The sequence below is a fragment of the Pseudophryne corroboree genome, chromosome 5, assembly GCF_028390025.1.
Source record: "Pseudophryne corroboree isolate aPseCor3 chromosome 5, aPseCor3.hap2, whole genome shotgun sequence".
In the NCBI taxonomy this organism is placed as follows: domain Eukaryota; kingdom Metazoa; phylum Chordata; class Amphibia; order Anura; family Myobatrachidae; genus Pseudophryne; species Pseudophryne corroboree.
The window spans coordinates 378,199,767-378,220,750 of record NC_086448.1 but is presented as its reverse complement, the minus strand read 5'-3'; the positions used below and the strand labels follow the sequence as shown (position 1 = coordinate 378,220,750).

Genomic DNA, 20,984 nt, shown 5'->3' with positions numbered 1-20,984 from the left:
ATACGAGGCTGCAGACAAGAAAAATAGAGCATGATAGATAAAATCGTTATTTCATTTATACATACAGTATATTAATGTAGATAGTAGCAATGAAATAAATAGCAAATTCTAGACGTAAAATAAGTAATATATATTTTGTCAGAAATCGCACAAAGTATACTGTGCACAATTAAATGTCATTGTAATTAATTAATGCACAAAAAACCCCAAGATAATATAATATTATTGCAAAGCTATAGTACATATTTAAGGAACATTGAGGCAGATGTATTAAGCTTGGAGAAGTGATAAAGCAGTGATAAATGCAAGGCAGTGGTTAAAGTGGTCCTAGAGAGGTGGTGGAACTCACCCCGGCAGCTCCTCCCTTTCAGATGCCATGCCCCTAGTCCCTCCCCTTCTCACCCTCCTTGCAAAACATTAATTCCACTCTGTCAGTCCCTCCATCGGCTGACTGTAGTTTACCAATATCCATATAAAATACTTCTGACACAATTCTATTAGCAAAACTACATTAACATACATCTCTTCTCTTTTCACACAATATCTACCAACTTTCCCATTCGTTCTGCACAACATCTGCGTATCTCACCAGGGCCGTAACTAGGGGGGCCCCTAAGGGGGCATGCGCCCCGGGTGCAGGATTTGAGGTGGCGCCAAGGAGTTACAGAGGAACAAGGTTTTTTTTTTAAAACCGGCAGTGCTGTGCTGCTCCAGTGAGACACCAGACAGCACCCTTGGCAATGTTTCTGACCCACCTGTCTGCCCACAGCTGGCTCCAACGCTGTGCGGGTGAGCTCCAGTACCTGGGATCTCTTCTATGCCGGCTACTGTCTTAAACTCTCTTCTTTGCCATGCAGTGCTGTGACTAGCGTGTGGTGTACTGTACAAGCTATAGAAGCGCACTGTGCTCTCAGTTGGCAGTATCAAGCTCTGCTTTGCCTCCCAGATAGGGGGATTTGGTGTAGTTTATAGGGGATGTAGTGTAGCAATGTAGTGTAACATATAGGGTATGTAGTGTAGTAATGTATTGTAGTATGTAGGGGCATGTAGTGCACTGATGTGGTGTAGCATGTAAGGGGATATAGTGTAGTGATGTAGTGTAGCATATAGGGTATGCAGTGCAGTGGATAGGGGCATATAGTGTAGTGATGTAGTTCAGCATGTAGGGGATGTAGTATAATGATGTAGTGCAGTGGATAGGAGAATGTAATGCAGTGACGAAGTGTTATGATATAGTGCAATGTATGGGGACACACAGTGGATCATGTAGTTGAACACGCTGGCAGGGCATGTGATGCATACTGTAGGGCATTTGATGCACATAGGGGAATATTGTCCAATAGTATCTCCTTTTTTCAAATTTCCTGGTAATCTGATATTTTAGTCTGACAGAGTTTGTTTTACTGTTGTTGTTGTTTTTTTTTTTTGGGGGGGGGGGGCGCAAACTATTGCTTTGCCCCGGGTGTCGAAAATCCTAGTTTCTCACACACGCATTACCTGCTCCCAGTCAGGGATACAGGACTTTTTCGTGCTGCACCAATGTGTGAAATGCTCTCCCATTCTCTCTAGTCTCCAAACCTTTAAGCGTTCTGAGATTTCACATCTTCAGGCAATGGACCATATTCCAGGACCACCAACATTACACACATACAGTACCTTTACATATTTTCTCTTTCTACACGTCCTGCAGACCCCAGGCTGTGTAATTGGGTCATACAGCCCACCAAAAACCTATGCAATCTGGCTAGACTATTACTGTATGTGCAGGCCTGAGCGGTGTGAAAGGGCCCGTGGCGAATTCCCGGGTCGCCTGACCCAGTTATTCAACCCAGGAATAAAGCAGTGTTATTCCCGGGTTGAATACCGGGTCAGGGGCAGTGTGAACTGGTTGCCGGGTCGATGCGACCCAGGACCTGTTAACTACATCGGAAGAGGCGGTGCAGAGATGACCTCATCTCTCAGCCCCTGATGCCGGCTCCACCCCCTGCCGCTATGGCAACCTGACATGGCATATTCCCAGGTCAGGGAGCCAGTTGTTAGCGTCCAATGCCGGGTCCCACCCGGGAAGGACCCATTTCCAATTCCCGAGTGGGATCCGGCATTTGCGATGTGAAAGGGGTATAAAGTACCTAACTCTCCTTTTGGCTCACTAACCCTTGTTACAGGATTTTCTATTGAAATGCTGTCACTGCTTCCTTTGCTTTGGATCAGCCATGTTACTCTTAGATCCTCCCTGGGGAACCTTTAGGGACTACTAAAACTATAGGGGCTGCACTAGGGAAACCAATTCCACCCCCTTTTTTAATCCTGGGAAAAGAAGCTGGCCAGCAGAGAGACCCAGGAAAATGTGTCAGATTATCCCTCACACAGCTCATCCCCAACACAGTTTATATCTCACAGCTCTCTCCTCCAGCATAGTTTATCCGTCAAACAGCTCTTAGCCCTGACACAGTATATCCCTAATGCAGCTCTCCCCTCACACATCTTATCCCAGACACAGCTCTCCCCACCGAACGTATTTTATACCGCACACAGCTCTCACCCCTAACACATCCCCCACATAGCTCTCCCCAACACATTTTATCCCTGACACAGCTCTCCCCACATAACGTATTTTATAGCGCACACAGCTCTACCCCCTAACACATCCCCCACATAGCTCTCCCCAACATATTTTATCCCTGACACAGCTCTCCCTCCCTGATAGCTTATCTCACACACAGATGTCCCACGCAGCAAGTATAATCCCACACACAGCTCCCCCCTCAGCAAGTATAATCCCACACACAGCTCCCCCCTCAGCACATATTATCCCACACACAGCTCACCCCCACTCAGCAAGTATAATCCCACACACAGCTCCCCTCCATCATTTATAACCCCACACACAGCTCCCCCACACCATGTATAATCCCACACACAGCTCACCCTAGCGCGTATAATCCCACACACAGCTCCCCCCCGCAAAACATATAATCCCAAACACAGCTCCCCGATCATTTATAACCCCACGCACAGCTCCCCCCTCAGCACATATAATCCCACACACTGCTCCCCCCTCAGCACATATAATCCCACACACAGATCCCCCTTTAGCATGTATAATCCTACACACAGCTCCCCCCTGAGGATGTATAATCGCACTCACATCTCCCCCCCTCAACATGTATAATTCCACACACAGTTACCCCCTCAGCATGTATAATCCTACACACAGATCCCCACATCATTTATAACCCCACACACAGCTCCCCCGCAGAACGTTATAATCCCACACACAGTTTCCCACTCAGAACGTATAATCCCAAAATCTCCCCAGCACGTATAATACCTTACACCGTCCCACCCAGCACATATAATCCCACACACAGCTACCTCCCAGCACGTATAATACCACACAATGCCCCCCCAGCATATATAATCCCACACACCGTCCCCCCCAGCACGTATAATCCCACATACAGCTCCCTCAATTCCAGCACATATAATCCCACACACTGCCCCCTCAGCACATATAGTCCCATACACAGCCCCCCCAGCACATATAGTCCTACACACGGCCGCCTAGCACATATAGTCCCACACACTGCCCGTCAGCACATATAGTCCCATACACAGCCCCCCAACACATATAGTCTCATATACAGCCCCCCCAGCACATATAGTCCTACACATGGCCGCCTAGCACATATAGTCCCACACACTGCCCGTCAGCACATATAGTCCCATACACAGCCCCCCAACACATATAGTCTCATATACAGCCCCCCCAGCACATATAGTCCCACACACAGTTCCCCCAGCACATATAGTCCCACACACATCCACCTAGCACATATAGTCCCATACACAGCCCCCCTAGCACATATACTCCCACACACAGCCCCCCCAGCACAGTTGATCCTTGGCATAGCGACATCATCCCACCCACAATGTGCACATCTCCTTTCTATCTCTATCATGTGCGTGGGTCTCATCCTGTCAGGGGCAGGCTCCAGTAGCTCATCCTCTTTAGGTGGCAGGAAGACAGACATGCAGTGACAGAACTGCATGATCTCATTCGCGCCGCCGTGGCCAGCACGAGCAGCAGGTACTTGTGGATGCGGGGGCTAAGGAGGGAGACACTGTCTAGTGCTGCTGCCCGCCCACCCTATCTATTAAAGTGGGAGGCGCTTACGCGGCGCACACAGTGACTGTGACAGCGGGAACAGGCTAATCGGCCAGCACAGCCTTTACAAAGTCCCCATGGCCGGACAAAGTGTGCTGGATGAGGCAGAACTGGTTACGCCTCCCAGTACAACTGATGAAACGCAGAATCGCCCCATTCCGGCCCACTTTAACCCCTGGTGCAAGGTGATAACGCACCAGCCAATTAGCTCCAATATGTACATTTACAATTAGGAGATGATTGGCTGGTGCGTTATCACCTTCCACTTATCACTGCTTTATCACTTCTCAAGGCTTAATACATCTGCCCCTTTAGCATATACATGTCCATTTGATATTTTTTACAAATTAATCACATACATGCTTAATCACAGTCATGTTAATATTCATGAGCTACCAACATTGTTTAATAGAACACTGGACAGCATCTACATTGTAGCCAATGCATGTTTTATCATCCCCTTGAAGTACCACATTTTTGTTCATAACGTTCTGTTGCGTAGGTCTATGTACAACAGTTTCTGCATATGGCTGTTGTAGCTCCTTCTCAATTTTAATTTCGCAGTGACTTCCTTGGAAAATATAGAACTTCTGTTCCTGAGAGCCCTTGTCATCTTTTTGGGTACTTGGGGTTCTGCTTTCATGTGCAATCACTTTGTTCCCTGAAGCTATGCTACTGCTTTCCAAAGGTTCAATAATTATGGTGTAAGAGCGTTTTAGAGGTTTGCGAGTTTTAGACAAAATATTGGCTGAAGTGCAGCGCATGTGACTACATTTTCTACTTTCTATTTTATCGCATTGAAGACTTATAGTATCCACACAGGGATCCTTAGACAAAACAGCGGGCCACATCTCCTTATGATTATGTAGAACATGTTGACCTCTTTTTTCAGTATACACACACTGGGAAAAATCTGTACTAAAGGTATTATTTCTAAATGACAGTTGGTTTCCATGCTCAGTCTTGAGAACGCATTCCTCACTTTCTAGTTTGGTGTCCATGACGCATTCAGAGTAGTTCTTTGCGTGAATATCCTCTGGAGCAATGTAACCATCAGGTACAGAGGAAAATCTAAGTAGACAATGTCAATATTATTAACATACATCAAACTTTACAGACATCGCCAATCAGTAAAACATCATTACAAAAAACTGACTTTTCCAATGGTATTATTTATGATACCTGAGTGTGCACCCTTTGCCTATACATAGGATAGGTAGATTATATCAGGGACGTGCGGTTTGAAGGTTGTGATGTCATTAATCAGGACTGTACTGAACATGTAGCTTAAACTAAATTATTGCTTTATTTATTTCTCATATATGTGATTACATCTTGAAAAAATGAATGTTCCTTTAGGAATTAATGGAGCGATCGCCAGCTGTGAATAGTCGCAGCCTGGCATGCCATGCAGCAACCTGTGTTGCTGCATGCTGTATCGCAGCAAAGATGGGCATGGCTACATCTGTATATAGCTATATAGTGTGCTTGCCACGTGTCAGCTCCCTACATTCATCCTGAGCCAATGAGCTAACAATAGGCGTCACTGATCCCTGTGGAGCGTATACTACTTCCATGGAACAAAGAGCCTATGTACACAAACCCAATGGTTTACGCAGATCTTCAATGTTTGCTGTTCTGCACATGCATAGCCGCACTACACATGTGCAGAACTGGGGCTACGATGACACTTGCAGTGTCCCAGCATGATTAACATTATTAACATGCGGCTGCCACTTGGGGCAGTGACACTCAATAGTCCAGGAAAAGGGGGGAGTGTCGGCCCCATTTTCTGGGCAAGCTGAAGCCAGTGGAGCTTCACCAGTGAGCCTTGAGGAAAGCGGAGAATGAAAATGGATGACCTGATTAAAATACTCAATTCCGTAATAGTTTATTTTGCCAATATACAGTATGCATAAACACCTAGAAATAATGGGGAAACTGCAAAGTTGAACGCAAGTCAGTTTTGCCTGTAAACTTTGCAGGTTTTTGTGCTGCGCATGGTCTATAGCTGAGCACACACGGCTATGGATGATGCTGAGTCAGTATATACAAATGAGTGGCGCCTATATGCATTAGGCCCTAGTTTGCCCTGTGTTCTATGCAGAGCCAAGGACTGAACTAATGGAAACCTGAAGAAGCTACCTTTTATTAGTAGCACCTATGTGGTATGTCTGGCAATCCGCAAGAATAGGGAATTCCAAACAGAAGAGTGTTATGAGAGCTCTTTTCAGTGACATCACTGGACAGCTCTCCTACAAGTCATGACTTCAAAGTTACCTACACGTGTTGAGTGATGGAATAACAAAGCACTGGGGATCTGCACAAGACAAAAGGCCTGCAGGCAAACAAAGAGAGGCAGACAAGGAACGTACGGGTGAGGGCTACATTTCTTTACAGACTACCATAACATTTCTGAGTCTTCTCTCTCCCCTTTGTAGGCAAATGCCACTGAGATTATGTAAGAGATGCCGTAGGAAAAGGAGAAGACTGAATGATAGTAAAAAAAAAACTAATTATTAAGCATTTTTTATGATACTGCAAATATGTTAATGCTTTTATTAATAATACCTTTTGTTTCCAAAAACATTATAAAGTGAAGGTGTTTTATCTAATCATAATAAAAGCTTGCAACAGTTGTGCATTGCCTTGGCTCATTACAGTTAGGATATGTGACCTCCAACTGCACTATTGAGTCTCTCAATTTTAAAATCTGATATAACATTCATATTGTATGCATACCAATATATTAATTGTCAAATTTGTCAATCCCGGGCCCCATCGTTCCTGATGGCAGCCCTGGCTGTGGGGCATACACACGGAGAGATCCGTGCTTAACTCCTAAGCAATCTAGTCAGATTGCTTAGGATTTAAGCACGGATCTCTCTGTGTGTACCCCCCTTTATAGATTGTGAGATTGTAAGCAGTGCCCTCCCACCTCTCTGTCTGTCTGTTACTAACCAGTTTCATTTTATTACTCTGCTTGTGTGTTAATTGTAACATGCAATGGAATTTACTGGCACTAAATGAATGCTAATAAATAAATAATAGTGTTAAGTGTAACTTTATGAAATATCAGCGACACTACTGTTTTACCGTTGCACTTCATTCTTCACAGTGACTGATTCCACGAACATTCTTTCTTCCTGTAAGTAATTGTCATGCTGAAAATAATTATAGAAATGTAGGACAGAAGATAAGATTAAAAAAAATTAACCTAAAAAAAATTAACATAATTTTTATTTTTTTCCATCAAACATTACATTTTGAATTATAATATTTACCAAAATTAACTGTATAGTCTTTTTAAAAGCACTACAGTTTCACATTCACTAGTAACAATTAAGTGGACAGCATAGCAAAAAAAAAAACTTTATATTTGTAACACTACTTGCAGCAAAACATTTATTGTTTTTGAATGCAGGGTAAATACTGGCTGCTTTTGCATGTAGCCAAGGGTGCAGCTACCATAGGTGCAGGGAGTGCAGCTGCTATGGGGCCCAGAGCTTAGAGGGGCCCCTCTTACCTGTCACAGTTACATGTGTTATATACATTTTCAATATTGGGTGATACATAGGGGCCATTACAAACCTTTGCCTTGGGGTCTACAATATATCTAGTTATACCCTGGATCTGCTTGTTGTAATGTGGTATTAAAAGAACTGGAGAGCATTATAATGTTACATAATATGAACTGGAGATTGTGGCACAGTATGAAGTGGAGTCTCTATAGTGTGGCATAATATGAACTGGGGACACTGTATGTCATACTGTGAATTGGGGATACTCTGTGGCATAAGGTGTACTGGCAGCCCTACAATGTGACATCATGTGAATTAGCGTACTACTATGGTGCAGAAAATGAATTAGTACACTATGGGGCAGAAAATGAACAAGTGCTGCAGAGAGTTGTCTGTCTCAAAGCTTTGGGACAGGGGCCCCTTCAAAATGTTGCTATGGGGCCCACTAAGTTCTGGCTACGCCCCTGCATGTAGCCCAGAAATCCTGAACAGCTTTATATTTACATGGCAGTTTAGGTTTGAGTATGGATACGTCCCTCCCAAATCTAATTTCTCTGCACATTTTAAATTATCCACACCTGCGGTGCAGCATGGTTTTACTAGAGATGAGCGGGTTCGGTTCCTCGGAATCCGAACCCCCCCGAACTTCAGCCTTTTTACACGGGTCCGAGGCAGACTCGGATCTTCCCGCCTTGCTCGGTTAACCCGAGCGCGCCCGAACGTCATCATCCCGCTGTCGGATTCTCGCAAGGCTCGGATTCTATCGCGAGACTCGGATTCTATATAAGGAGCCGCGCGTCGCCGCCATTTTCACACGTGCATTGAGATTGATAGGGAGAGGACGTGGCTGGCGTCCTCTCCGTTAGAATAGATAGAGACACTTGAGTTGATTTACTACTAACTTAGTAATTTTGGGGAGCATTAGGAGTACTCAGAGTGCAGAGTTTTGCTGATAGTTACTAGTGACCACCACCAGTTTTATTTATTATTTAATATAATCCGTTCTCTGCCTGAAAAAAAACGATACACAGTCACATACCATATCTGTGCTCAGCCTCAGTGTGCTGCATGATAATATCATCTATGTATATCTGACTGTGCTGAGTGCTCACTGCTCACACAGCTGAATTGTGGGGGAGACTGGGGTGCAGTTATAGCAGGAGTACAGTGCACACTTTTGCTGCCAGTGTGACTGACCAGTGACCACCAGTATATTGTCTGCCTGAAAAAGTTAAACACTCCTGTGGTGTTTTTTTTTTTTTTTTCATTCTATAAACGCATTCTGCTGACAGTGTCCAGCAGGTCCGTCATTCATTATACAGGTTGAGTATCCCATATCCAAATATTCCGAAATACGGAATATTCCGAAATACGGACTTTTTGAGTGAGAGTGAGATAGTGAAACCTTTGTTTTTTGATGGCTCAATGTACACAAACTTTGTTTATTACACAAAGTTATTAAAAATATTGTATTAAATGACCTTCAGGCTGTGTGTATAAGGTGTATATGAAACATAAATGAATTGTGTGAATGTAGACACACTTTGTTTAATGCACAAAGTTATAAAAAATATTGGCTAAAATGACCTTCAGGCTGTGTGTATAAGGTGTATATGTAACATAAATGCATTCTGTGCTTAGATTTAGGTCCCATCACCATGATATCTCATTATGGTATGCAATTATTCCAATATACGGAAAAATCCCATATCCAAAATACCTCTGGTCCCAAGCATTTTGGATAAGGGAGACTCAACCTGTATTATATAAATATTTACCTGCAGTAGTGTTATATTTTTTTTGTTCATCTCTATCATCTTTATCATCTCTATATTAGCAGACGCAGTACGGTAGTCCACGGCTGTGGCTACCTCTGTGTCGTCAGTGCTCGTCCATAATTGTATACCTACCTGTGGTGGTTTTTTTTTTCTATCTTCTTCATACTAGTAGTTTAGGAGTCTGCTGACAGTGTCCAGCAGGTCCGTCATTATATTATATATACCTGCAGTAGTGATATATATATATTTTTTATATCATTATCATCTCTATACTAGCAGACGCAGTACGGTAGTCCACAGCTGTAGCTACCTCTGTGTCGTCAGTGCTCGTCCATAATTGTATACCTACCTGTGGTAGGTTTTTTTTTTTCTATCTTCTTCATACTAGTAGTTTAGGAGTCTGCTGACAGTGTCCAGCAGGTCCGTCATTATATTATATATACCTGCAGTAGTGATATATATATATTTTTTTATATCATTATCATCTCTATACTAGCAGACGCAGTACGGTAGTCCACGGCTGTAGCTACCTCTGTGTCGTCAGTGCTCGTCCATAATTGTATACCTACCTGTGGTGGGGGTTTTTTTTCTATCTTCTTCATACTAGTAGTAGGAGTCTGCTGACAGTGTCCAGCAGGTCCGTCATTATATTATATATACCTGCAGTAGTGATATATATATATTTTTTATATCATTATCATCTCTATACTAGCAGACGCAGTACGGTAGTCCACGGCTGTAGCTACCTCTGTGTCGTCAGTCACTCGTCATCCATAAGTATACTAGTATCCATCCATCTCCATTGTTTACCTGAGGTGCCTTTTAGTTGTGCCTATTAAAATATGGAGAACAAAAATGTTGAGGTTCCAAAAATAGGGAAAGATCAAGATCCACTTCCACCTCGTGCTGAAGCTGCTGCCACTAGTCATGGCCGAGATGATGAAATTCCATCAACGTCGTCTGCCAAGGCCGATGCCCAATGTCATAGTACAGAGCATGTAAAATCCAAAACACAAAATATCAGTAAAAAAAGGACTCAAAAATCTAAAATAAAATCGTCGGAGAAGCGTAAACTTGCCAATATGCCATTTACCACACGGAGTGGCAAGGAACGGCTGAGGCCCTGGCCTATGTTCATGGCTAGTGGTTCAGCTTCACATGAGGATGGAAGCACTCAGCCTCTCGCTAGAAAAATGAAAAGACTTAAGCTGGCAAAAGCACAGCAAAGAACTGTGCGTTCTTCGAAATCACAAATCCACAAGGAGAGTCCAATTGTGTCGGTTGCGATGCCTGACCTTCCCAACACTGGACGTGAAGAGCATGCGCCTTCCACCATTTGCACGCCCCCTGCAAGTGCTGGAAGGAGCACCCGCAGTCCAGTTCCTGATAGTCAGATTGAAGATGTCAGTGTTGAAGTACACCAGGATGAGGAGGATATGGGTGTTGCTGGCGCTGGGGAGGAAATTGACAAGGAGGATTCTGATGGTGAGGTGGTTTGTTTAAGTCAGGCACCCGGGGAGACACCTGTTGTCCGTGGGAGGAATATGGCCATTGACATGCCTGGTGAAAATACCAAAAAAATCAGCTCTTCGGTGTGGAAGTATTTCAACAGAAATGCGGACAACAGGTGTCAAGCCGTGTGTTGCCTTTGTCAAGCTGTAATAAGTAGGGGTAAGGACGTTAACCACCTCGGAACATCCTCCCTTATACGTCACCTGCAGCGCATTCATCATAAGTCAGTGACAAGTTCAAAAACTTTGGGCGACAGCGGAAGCAGTCCACTGACCAGTAAATCCCTTCCTCTTGTAACCAAGCTCACGCAAACCACCCCACCAACTCCCTCAGTGTCAATTTCCTCCTTCCCCAGGAATGCCAATAGTCCTGAAGGCCATGTCACTGGCAATTCTGACGAGTCCTCTCCTGCCTGGGATTCCTCCGATGCATCCTTGAGTGTAACGCCTACTGCTGCTGGCGCTGCTGTTGTTGCTGCTGGGAGTCGATGGTCATCCCAGAGGGGAAGTCGTAAGACCACTTTTACTACTTCCACCAAGCAATTGACTGTCCAACAGTCCTTTGCGAGGAAGATGAAATATCACAGCAGTCATCCTGCTGCAAAGCGGATAACTGAGGCCTTGGCATCCTGGGCGGTGAGAAACGTGGTTCCGGTATCCATCATTACTGCAGAGCCAACTATAGACTTGTTTGAGGTACTGTGTCCCCGGTACCAAATACCATCTAGGTTCCATTTCTCTAGGCAGGCGATACCGAAAATGTACACAGACCTCAGAAAAAGACTCACCAGTGTCCTAAAAAATGCAGTTGTACCCAATGTCCACTTAACCACGGACATGTGGACAAGTGGAGCAGGGCAGACTCAGGACTATATGACTGTGAGAGCCCACTGGGTAGATGTATTGACTCCCGCCGCAAGAACAGCAGCGGCGGCACCAGTAGCAGCATCTCGCAAACGCCAACTCTTTCCTAGGCAGGCTACGCTTTGTATCACCGCTTTCCAGAATACGCACACAGCTGAAAACCTCTTATGGCAACTGAGGAAGATCATCGCAGAATGGCTTACCCCAATTGGACTCTCCTGTGGATTTGTGGCATCGGACAACGCCAGCAATATTGTGTGTGCATTAAATCTGGGCAAATTCCAGCACGTCCCATGTTTTGCACATACCTTGAATTTGGTGGTGCAGAATTATTTAAAAAACGACAGGGGCGTGCAAGAGATGCTGTCGGTGGCCAGAAGAATTGCGGGACACTTTCGGCGTACAGGCACCACGTACAGAAGACTGGAGCACCACCAAAAACGCCTGAACCTGCCCTGCCATCATCTGAAGCAAGAAGTGGTAACGAGGTGGAATTCAACCCTCTATATGCTTCAGAGGTTGGAGGAGCAGCAAAAGGCCATTCAAGCCTATACAACTGACCACGATATAGGAGGTGGAATGCACCTGTCTCAAGCGCAGTGGAGAATGATTTCAACGTTGTGCAAGGTTCTGCAACCTTTTGAACTTGCCACACGTGAAGTCAGTTCAGACACTGCCAGCCTGAGTCAGGTCATTCCCCTCATCAGGCTTTTGCAGAAGAAGCTGGAGACATTGAAGGAGGAGCTAACACAGAGCGATTCCGCTAGGCATGTGGGACTTGTGGATGGAGCCCTTAATTCGCTTAACAAGGATTCACGGATGGTCAATCTGTTGAAATCAGAGCACTACATTTTGGCCACCGTGCTCGATCCTAGATTTAAAACCTACGTTGTATCTCTCTTTCCGGCAGACACAAGTCTGCAGGGGTTCAAAGAACTGCTGGTGAGAAAATTGTCAAGTCAAGCGGAACGCGACCTGTCAACATCTCCTCCTTCACATTCTCCCGCAACTGGGGGTGCGAGGAAAAGGCTCAGAATTCCGAGCCCACCCGCTGGCGGTGATGCAGGGCAGTCTGGAGCGACTGCTGATGCTGACATCTGGTCCGGACTGAAGGACCTGCCAACGATTACGGACATGTCGTCTACTGTCACTGCATATGATTCTCTCACCATTGAAAGAATGGTGGAGGATTATATGAGTGACCGCATCCAAGTAGGCACGTCAGACAGTCCGTACATATACTGGCAGGAAAAAGAGGCAATTTGGAGGCCCTTGCACTAACTGGCTTTATTCTACCTAAGTTGCCCTCCCACAAGTGTGTACTCCGAAAGAGTGTTTAGTGCCGCCGCTCACCTTGTCAGCAATCGGCGTACGAGGTTACTTCCAGAAAATGTGGAGAAGATGATGTTCATTAAAATGAATTATAATCAATTCCTCCGTGGAGACATTCACCAGCAGCAATTGCCTCCACAAAGTACACAGGGAGCTGTGATGGTGGATTCCAGTGGGGACGAATTGATAATCTGTGAGGAGGGGGATGTACACGGTGATGAATCGGAGGATGATGATGAGGTGGACATCTTGCCCCTGTAGAGCCAGTTTGTGCAAGGAGAGATTAATTGCTTCTTTTTTGGTGGGGGTCCAAACCAACCCGTCATTTCAGTCACAGTCGTGTGGCAGACCCTGTCACTGAAATGATGGGTTGGTTAAAGTGTGCATGTCCTGTTTATACAACATAAGGGTGGGTGGGAGGGCCCAAGGACAATTCCATCTTGCACCTCTTTTTTTCTTTCATTTTTCTTTGCGTCATGTGCTGTTTGGGGAGTGTTTTTTGGAAGGGCCAACCTGCGTGACACTGCAGTGCCACTCATAGATGGGCCAGGTGTTTGTGTCGGCCACTAGGGTCGCTTATCTTAGTCACACAGCTACCTCATTGCGCCTCTTTTTTTTCTTCTTTGCGTCATGTGCTGTTTGGGGAGTATTTTTTGGAAGGGCCATCCTGCGTGACACTGCAGTGCCACTCCTAGATGGGCCAGGTGTTTGTGTCGGCCACTAGGGTCACTTATCTTAGTCACACAGCTACCTCATTGCGCCTCTTTTTTTTCTTCTTTGCGTCATGTGCTGTTTGGGGAGTATTTTTTGGAAGGGCCATCCGGCCTGACACTGCAGTGCCACTCCTAGATGGGCCAGGTGTTTGTGTCGGCCACTAGGGTCGCTTAGCTTACTCACACAGCTACCTCATTGCGCCTCTTTTTTTCTTTGCGTCATGTGCTGATTGGGGGGTGTTTTTTGGAAGGGCCATCCTGCGTGACACTGCAGTGCCACTCCTAGATGGGCCAGGTGTTTGTGTCGGCCACTTGGGTCGCTGAGCTTAGTCATCCAGCGACCACGGTGCAAATTTTAGGACTAAAAATAATATTGTGAGGTGTGAGGTGTTCAGAATAGACTGAAAATGAGTGGAAATTATGGTTATTGAGGTTAATAATACTTTGGGATCAAAATGACCCCCAAATTCTATGATTTAAGCTGTTTTTTAGGGTTTTTTGAAAAAAACACCCGAATCCAAAACACACCCGAATCCGACAAAAAAAATTCGGTGAGGTTTTGCCAAAACGCGTTCGAACCCAAAACACGGCCACGGAACCGAACCCAAAACCAAAACACAAAACCCGAAAAATTTCCGGTGCACATCTCTAGGTTTTACTGAGGTAACATTGGGCCTAATTCATTAAGAATCGTTAAATTGCAAAAACGCGAATCATCCGATTATCAGACTGCGCAAGTGCTGTGAATGCATTGCACTTGCATGAAGACCAAAGTGTGAACGCTCTGTAATCGCAGGCCCAGTGAAATGCGACCTCAAAGTGATTGATCGGAAGTGACCATTTGTGGGAGGTTACATGGTGTTTGTGGGGAGTGGCTGGGAAAACCCAGACGTGTCATGACCATTTACGGGGCGTTCATCTGTCAACTGCGATCGCTGCAATGAAAAACATGGCGCCCGGTACAACTGCAGTTGCATTATTTTGCATAGGCATGGGTCAGCTGCAACTGTCGATGGTGCTTGAATTCTGCATATGCATCGCAGTTATGCGACTGCATAGGCAAATTTGCAAATTTAGCAGTGGGCGTCTTTTTCTTTCTGGGCGGCTCTTCACATTCGATTTTTAGAAGTAGCAGTTTTAAAACAATCTCTATTTCAGTCTCAACAGCGATCCTTACTGAATTAGGCCAACTGTCTGCTCTTTTATGCTTTGCTGCCAACTCAGGATCAGTCACCCAGGGCTATATTTACTAAAGTGTGGATTTATAGAAGAGGAGATGTTGCCCATAGCAACCAGATTCTAGCTATTATCTTTTAAAAGATAAATTATAAGTAGAATCTAATTGCTTGCTATGGGCAACATCTCCACTTCTATAAACCTGCACTTTAGTAAACATACCCCCTAGTAAGCCTTTTTATTTATTTATAATCTACAACAGTAATACAGTGTTTTGTAGAGCAACCAAATAGATCAAAAATAGATGACTGGGTCACAGTCTCAAACAATGTGGCAGTGGATTGCGTTGCTGCCCACAGTTCAGGGTCCAATCCAGGCTTGGACTTTGTATTCTCCCCATGCAGTGCTTTTGCTAAAGGTGCATCAACTTTAACCAACACTTCAAATAAATACTAGTTACTTCACTGCTGACAAATTGAATGTGTACATGCTACATACTGTATATATCTGTAAAGGATGGATAGCACAATAATGAATGCACCTTAAATACTATATGAGATATTTGCATATGTCAATTATATCCACTGCACTGGTAGCATTAGTCTCCTGAATGTCTGTTTAAGCCAGGGAACTTTTTTTTACCTTTTACCCCAAAATGTATTTAGATACGCCGACGTTACCCCCTTGATTTGAAAGGAAGGAAATCATATATTATTGTATATACTGGTTATCACTGTGTATATGGCATTTCTGATATACTGTGTATATAATTATTTATTTATTTATTTTTATTATTTGCGCCAATTTTTTTTGGCAATGAATGGGTTAATTAACACTTTCTCCCCAAAACACCAGAATGAATGTAAAAAAAATGGATGAGTGGGGAAGGGGGACTTTCAGGAGACAGATGGTCACATCCTCAGCTCAGTAATGTCAGTGGGAATTTCCCACTGTTATGTGGGCCACTATCTGATCCTGCGGAACTCCGTCAGTGGTAAGCCACAGGACACTTCAAGTTATATGTATGGGCTGGCAGTCCGCAGGCAGGAGAACAGGACAGCGCAGGACGGACGTGCATGAGGGAGCGCAGTGTGACGTCAGCACGTCACACCGCAGCCAGGAACACAGCACAGGGCGGGCAGGAGGGAGAGCGGTGTGACGTCAGCACGTCACATCGCAAGCCGGCCGGTGCTGGACGGGGCTGTATCTCGGCAATGCGACCATCCATTACCCCCAAGGAATTTCATTTTTACCTCATTTGGGGTAATTTACCCCTGTTCCCTGACCACTGGTTTAAGCAGTGGCAGCAGCCAAGTGACCGCAACCAATTGTCATTGGCAGCCCTCCCTATGCTGTTTATCCGCACTACTTGGTTCCTGGGTCCGAGCTGTACAAAAAGACTGGAAATGGTACAGACATGTGAGGGAGGAGCAAGGGAACACAGCGGAGACATGAGTGAGGGGAGGGTACATGGGAGAGGTGGGGCACATAAGAGGTTACCTTTCCATCACTTAATATATCATTGTATGTGACAACACAACACTTTACAGTACCTCTACAGTTGTTTGTTTAAAAGAAAAATTAGAGCCGGTCTCAAGGTGATTCATATCTTCTTCTGTGTAACAATGCGGCTTTGCTGGAAGTGAGTGATGGAGTGAGTTTGATATAGCGTTTAGCCGAAATAGAAGCTCATCTATCAGGTCCTCAAATTCATCCAAGTAGAAGTTCTTTGAATAAAATACAAGTAGAAGAGGATTTAAGCTTAGGTCATATAATGTCTTTCTTCCCTCCTGAGAGCCACTATTGTATAATAAAAAAAGGAGCACATAATGATTTGTAGGTGGACCCCACTGATCTAGGTGCATGACTGAGCAGTGCAGGATGATTTAAGGTTGGAGCCTGAGCTGCTCCTTTCAATGATGGGAGACAAGTTGGAATGGAATAGTCAGTGCCAGATTAAGGTCCTCATGGGCCTGGAGCTGAAATTCATGAAGGGCCTATTGTGTGCCGCCGCAATAATGAACGAGAACTTGTTCATATCGTGCAGTGTGTAGGCACCAACGATGAACGATGCGCGGCCCCGCGCTCGTTAATCGTTGGTGTTATGTCGCTTATACATGCATGCCAATGTGGACAATCTCGTCCATATTAGCATGCACTGCTATGGAGCCGGGTGACGGGCGAAGTCGCCCGTCTGGCACCTCGGCAGCACATCGCAGGGTGTGTAGGAACCTTAAGTTGTTCAACAAATGCTCAAAAGAAATTCATAACTACTATCTGAGGCTGTACAGTGGGCATTTGCATCATGCTGTATAATGTGGTTGGCAGCTAAGCTGCAACTTACATTTCTTCTTCTGAGGAACGGCTCCTGTACTCCAATCCCTCCTCAGAAACTACAGGAGACGGAGGGGGTGGAGCATACTAGGGAGAGGAATCCTGAGGTATCGCGCTCTGTAGCAGTAGCAGCTGTCCCTCCTCCGACGTCCGTCATGCAAAGGGAGAGAGAGGAACTTCTGCAGCCAGCCGTTACTCTTGCCGATGCTGCAATCTGATTGGGCAGGGGCTGGTGCTGCTTCCTCCCTGAGAGAGAGAGCTTGGGGCTGAGGCACTAGACATCGGATGCTCTAATGCACACAGAGCACTCAGGGAAGCGGGAGTGAAAGGAGCATCCGTCAGCGGACCATATGAGGGAATAGGTGGCAAGTTGGGGTGTCTATAGATGGTGCCCCCACAGGGCAAATGCTCTCTGGGCAAAGCACCATCTGCACAGCCCTAGTTACGGCCCTGGTCGTTGTAGAGAGCAGTGAGTAAGGTTGAGTGTAGGGAAAAGTGAGGAAGGGTGTAGGGATCAGTCAGGGTGGGTGTAGGGAGCAGTGAGTGATGGGAGCAGAGAGAGTGGGTGTAGGGAGCAGTGAGGGTGAATGTAGGGAACAGTGAGGGTGAGTGGGCTAAGCAGAGAGTGGGTGTAGGGAGCAGTGATGGTGAGTGAGTGAGAGAATCAGAGAGAGAGGGTATAGGGAACAGTGAGGGTGAGTGAGCGAAGCAGAGAGAGTGGGTGTAGGGAGCAGTGAGGATGAGTGAGGGGAGCAGAGAGAGTGGGTGTAGGGAGCAGTGAGGATGAGTGAGGGGAGCATAGAGAGTGGGTGTAGGGAGCAGTGAGGGTGAGTGAAAGGAGCAGAGAGAGTGGGTGTAGGGATCAGTGAGTGTGGGTGAGCGAAGCAGAGAGAGTGGGTGTAGGGAGCAGTGAGGATAGGTGAGGGGAGCAGAGAGAGTGGGTGTAGGGAGCAGTGAGGGTGAGTGAGTAAAGCAGAGAGAGTGGGTGTAGGGAGCAGTGAGAGTGAGTGTAGGGAGCAGTGAGGGTGAGTGAGGGGAGCAGAGAGTGGGTGTAGGGATCAGTGAGGGTGGGTGTAGGGAGCAGTGAGGGTGAGTGAGGGGAGCAGAGAGAGTGGGTGTAGGGAGCAGTGAGGGTGAGTGTAGGGAGCATTGAGGGTGAGTGAGGGGAGCAGAGAGAGTGGTTGGAGGGAGCAGTGAGGGCGAGTGTAGGGAGCAGTGAGGGTGAGTGAGGGGAGCAGAGAGAGTGGGTGTAGGGATCAGTGAGGGTGGGTGTAGGGACCAGTGAGGGTTAGTGTAGGGAGCAGTGAGTAAGGGGAGCAGATCAAGTGGGTGTAGGGAGCAGTGAGGGTGAGTGAGGGGAGCAGAGTAAGTGGGTGTAGGGAGCAGAGAGTGGGTGTAGGAAGCAGTGAGGGTGAGTGAGGGGAGCAGAGCAAGTGGGTGTAGGGAGCAGAGAGAGTGGGTGTAGGAAGCAGTGAGGGTGAGTGAGGGGAGCAGAGCAAGTGGGTGTAGGGAGCAGAGAGAGTGGGTGTAGGGAGCAGTGAGGGTGAGTGAGGAGAGCAGAACAAATGGGTGTAGGGAGCAGAGAGAGTGGGTGTAGGGATCAGTGAGTGTGGGTGAGCGAAGCAGATAGAGTGGGTGTAGGGAGCAGTGAGGATAGGTGAGGGGAGCAGAGAGAGTGGGTGTAGGGAGCAGTGAGGGTGAGTGAGTAAAGCAGAGAGAGTGGGTGTAGGGAGCAGTGAGGGTGAGTGTAGGGAGCAGTGAGGGTGAGTGAGGGGGGCAGAGAGAGTGGGTGTAGGGATCAGTGAGGGTGGGTGTAGGGAGCAGTGAGGGTGAGTGAGGGGAGCAGAGAGAGTGGGTGTAGGGAGCAGTGAGGGTGAGTGTAGGGAGCATTGAGGGTGAGTGAGGGGAGCAGAGAGAGTGGTTGGAGGGAGCAGTGAGGGCGAGTGTAGGGAGCAGTGAGGGTGAGTGAGAGGAGCAGAGAGAGTGGGTGTAGGGACCAGTGAGGGTTAGTGTAGGGAGCAGTGAGTAAGGGGAGCAGATCAAGTGGGTGTAGGGAGCAGTGAGGGTGAGTGAGGGGAGCAGAGTAAGTGGGTGTAGAGAGCAGAGAGTGGGTGTAGGAAGCAGTGAGGGTGAGTGAGGGGAACAGAGCAAGTGGGTGTAGGGAGCAGAGAGAGTGGGTGTAGGGAGCAGTGAGGGTGAGTGAGGAGAGCAGAACAAGTGGGTGTAGGGAGCAGAGAGAGTGGGTGTAGGGAGCAGTGAGGGTGAGTGAGGGGAGCAGAGCAAGTGGGTGTAGGGAGCACAGAGAGTGGGTGTAGGGAGCAGTGAGGGGAGCAGAGCAAGTGGGTGTAGGGAGCAGTGAGGGTGAGTGAGGGGAGCAGAGAGAGTGGGTGTAGGGAGCAGTGAGGGGAGCAGAGCAAGTGGGTGTAGGGAGCAGTGAGGGTGAGTGTAGGGAGCAGTGAGGGTGAGTGAGGGGAGCAGAGAGAGTGGGTGTAGGGATCAGTGAGGGTGGGTGTAGGGACCAGTGAAGGTTAGTGTAGGGAGCAGTGTGTGAGGGGAGCAGATCAAGTGGGTGTAGGGAGCAGTGAGGGTGAGTGAGGGGAGCAGAGTAGGTGGGTGTAGGGAGCAGACAGTGGGTGTAGGGAGCAGTGAGGGTGAGTGAGGGGAGCAGAGCAAGTGGGTGTAGGGAGCACAGAGAGTGGATGTAGGGAGCAGTGAGGGTAAGTGAGGAGAGCAGAACAAGTGGGTGTAGGGAGCAGAGAGAATGGGTGTAGGGAGCAGTGAGGGTGAGTGAGGGGAGCAGAGCAAGTGGGTGTAGGGAGCAGTGAGGAGAGCAGAACAAGTGGGTGTAGGTAGCAGAGAGAGTGGGTGTAGGGAGCAGTGAGGGTGAGTGAGGGGAGCAGAGCAAGTGGGTGTAGGGAGCAGAGAGAGTGGGTGTAGGGAGCAGAGAGAGTGAGGGTGGGTGACTGAGTGAGGGGAGCAGAGAGACTGGGGTGTAGGGTACAGTGAGTGACATCAGTCAGTGTGGAGCTGCTGAGCCAACTGTGCGTTAATGCTGCCATTTGTAACCTCAAACCCACCCCCACGACTAACCCCGCACTGCCGTGGTCCGCTCCTGCGCTTCTTCTGGCTCCTGCAGTTACGTGTGTGCCGCCGCCAAGTTCAAGGCAGAGCTCCGGAGCTCTGCATATCATCCAGGCAACAGCTTAGCTGCTAGAAAGGGACACAGGCCACCGTGTACTGGATGCAGGAGGACGCGGGAGGAGGCAGCGGCAGCGGAGGGGAGAGGAGGAGAGAGAGTGTGCCGGTTGCGCCTGTAGTGCCCATGCGCTGTGGGCAGCGCACACTCGGCACACAGGTAGTTGTGGCCTTGCGGCCATCCAACTCTCTCTGTGTATATATATATATATATATACACACACATACGTGTGTGTGTGAGTTTGAAATAGAAAAATCTCAGTGCTTAGATTATTATATTACAATACTTATTTTATTAAGAGGGGAGGAAAAAATGGGGAAGAACAGAACGCCGCTGTGAAGGGGCTCACAGTCGGTAGTAGTATAATGAGTCAGGGGAGGAGGGGGATTAT

The 20,984-nt window shown here is 47.0% G+C and overlaps 1 protein-coding gene and 1 long non-coding RNA gene across 3 annotated transcripts in view; one reads left to right on the top strand and one right to left on the bottom strand.

Moving 5' to 3' along the window:
• LOC134927767 (uncharacterized) overlaps positions 1–20,984 on the top strand; it is a 116,919-nt gene that overhangs the window by 69,294 nt on the left and 26,641 nt on the right. The gene's annotated exons all lie outside the window — the stretch shown is intronic.
• PKD1L1 (polycystin 1 like 1, transient receptor potential channel interacting) overlaps positions 4,445–20,984 on the bottom strand; it is a 608,224-nt gene continuing 591,684 nt past the window's right edge. For both annotated transcript variants that reach the window (XM_063922691.1, XM_063922693.1), the window contains exons 52-54: positions 16,617–16,790; positions 7,265–7,332; positions 4,445–5,239 (exon numbers count right to left, since the gene is read on the bottom strand). In XM_063922691.1, the coding sequence (XP_063778761.1) occupies positions 4,561–5,239; positions 7,265–7,332; positions 16,617–16,790 (921 nt within the window). In that variant the 3' untranslated portion in view covers positions 4,445–4,560. The remainder of the gene's footprint in view (positions 5,240–7,264; positions 7,333–16,616; positions 16,791–20,984) is intronic.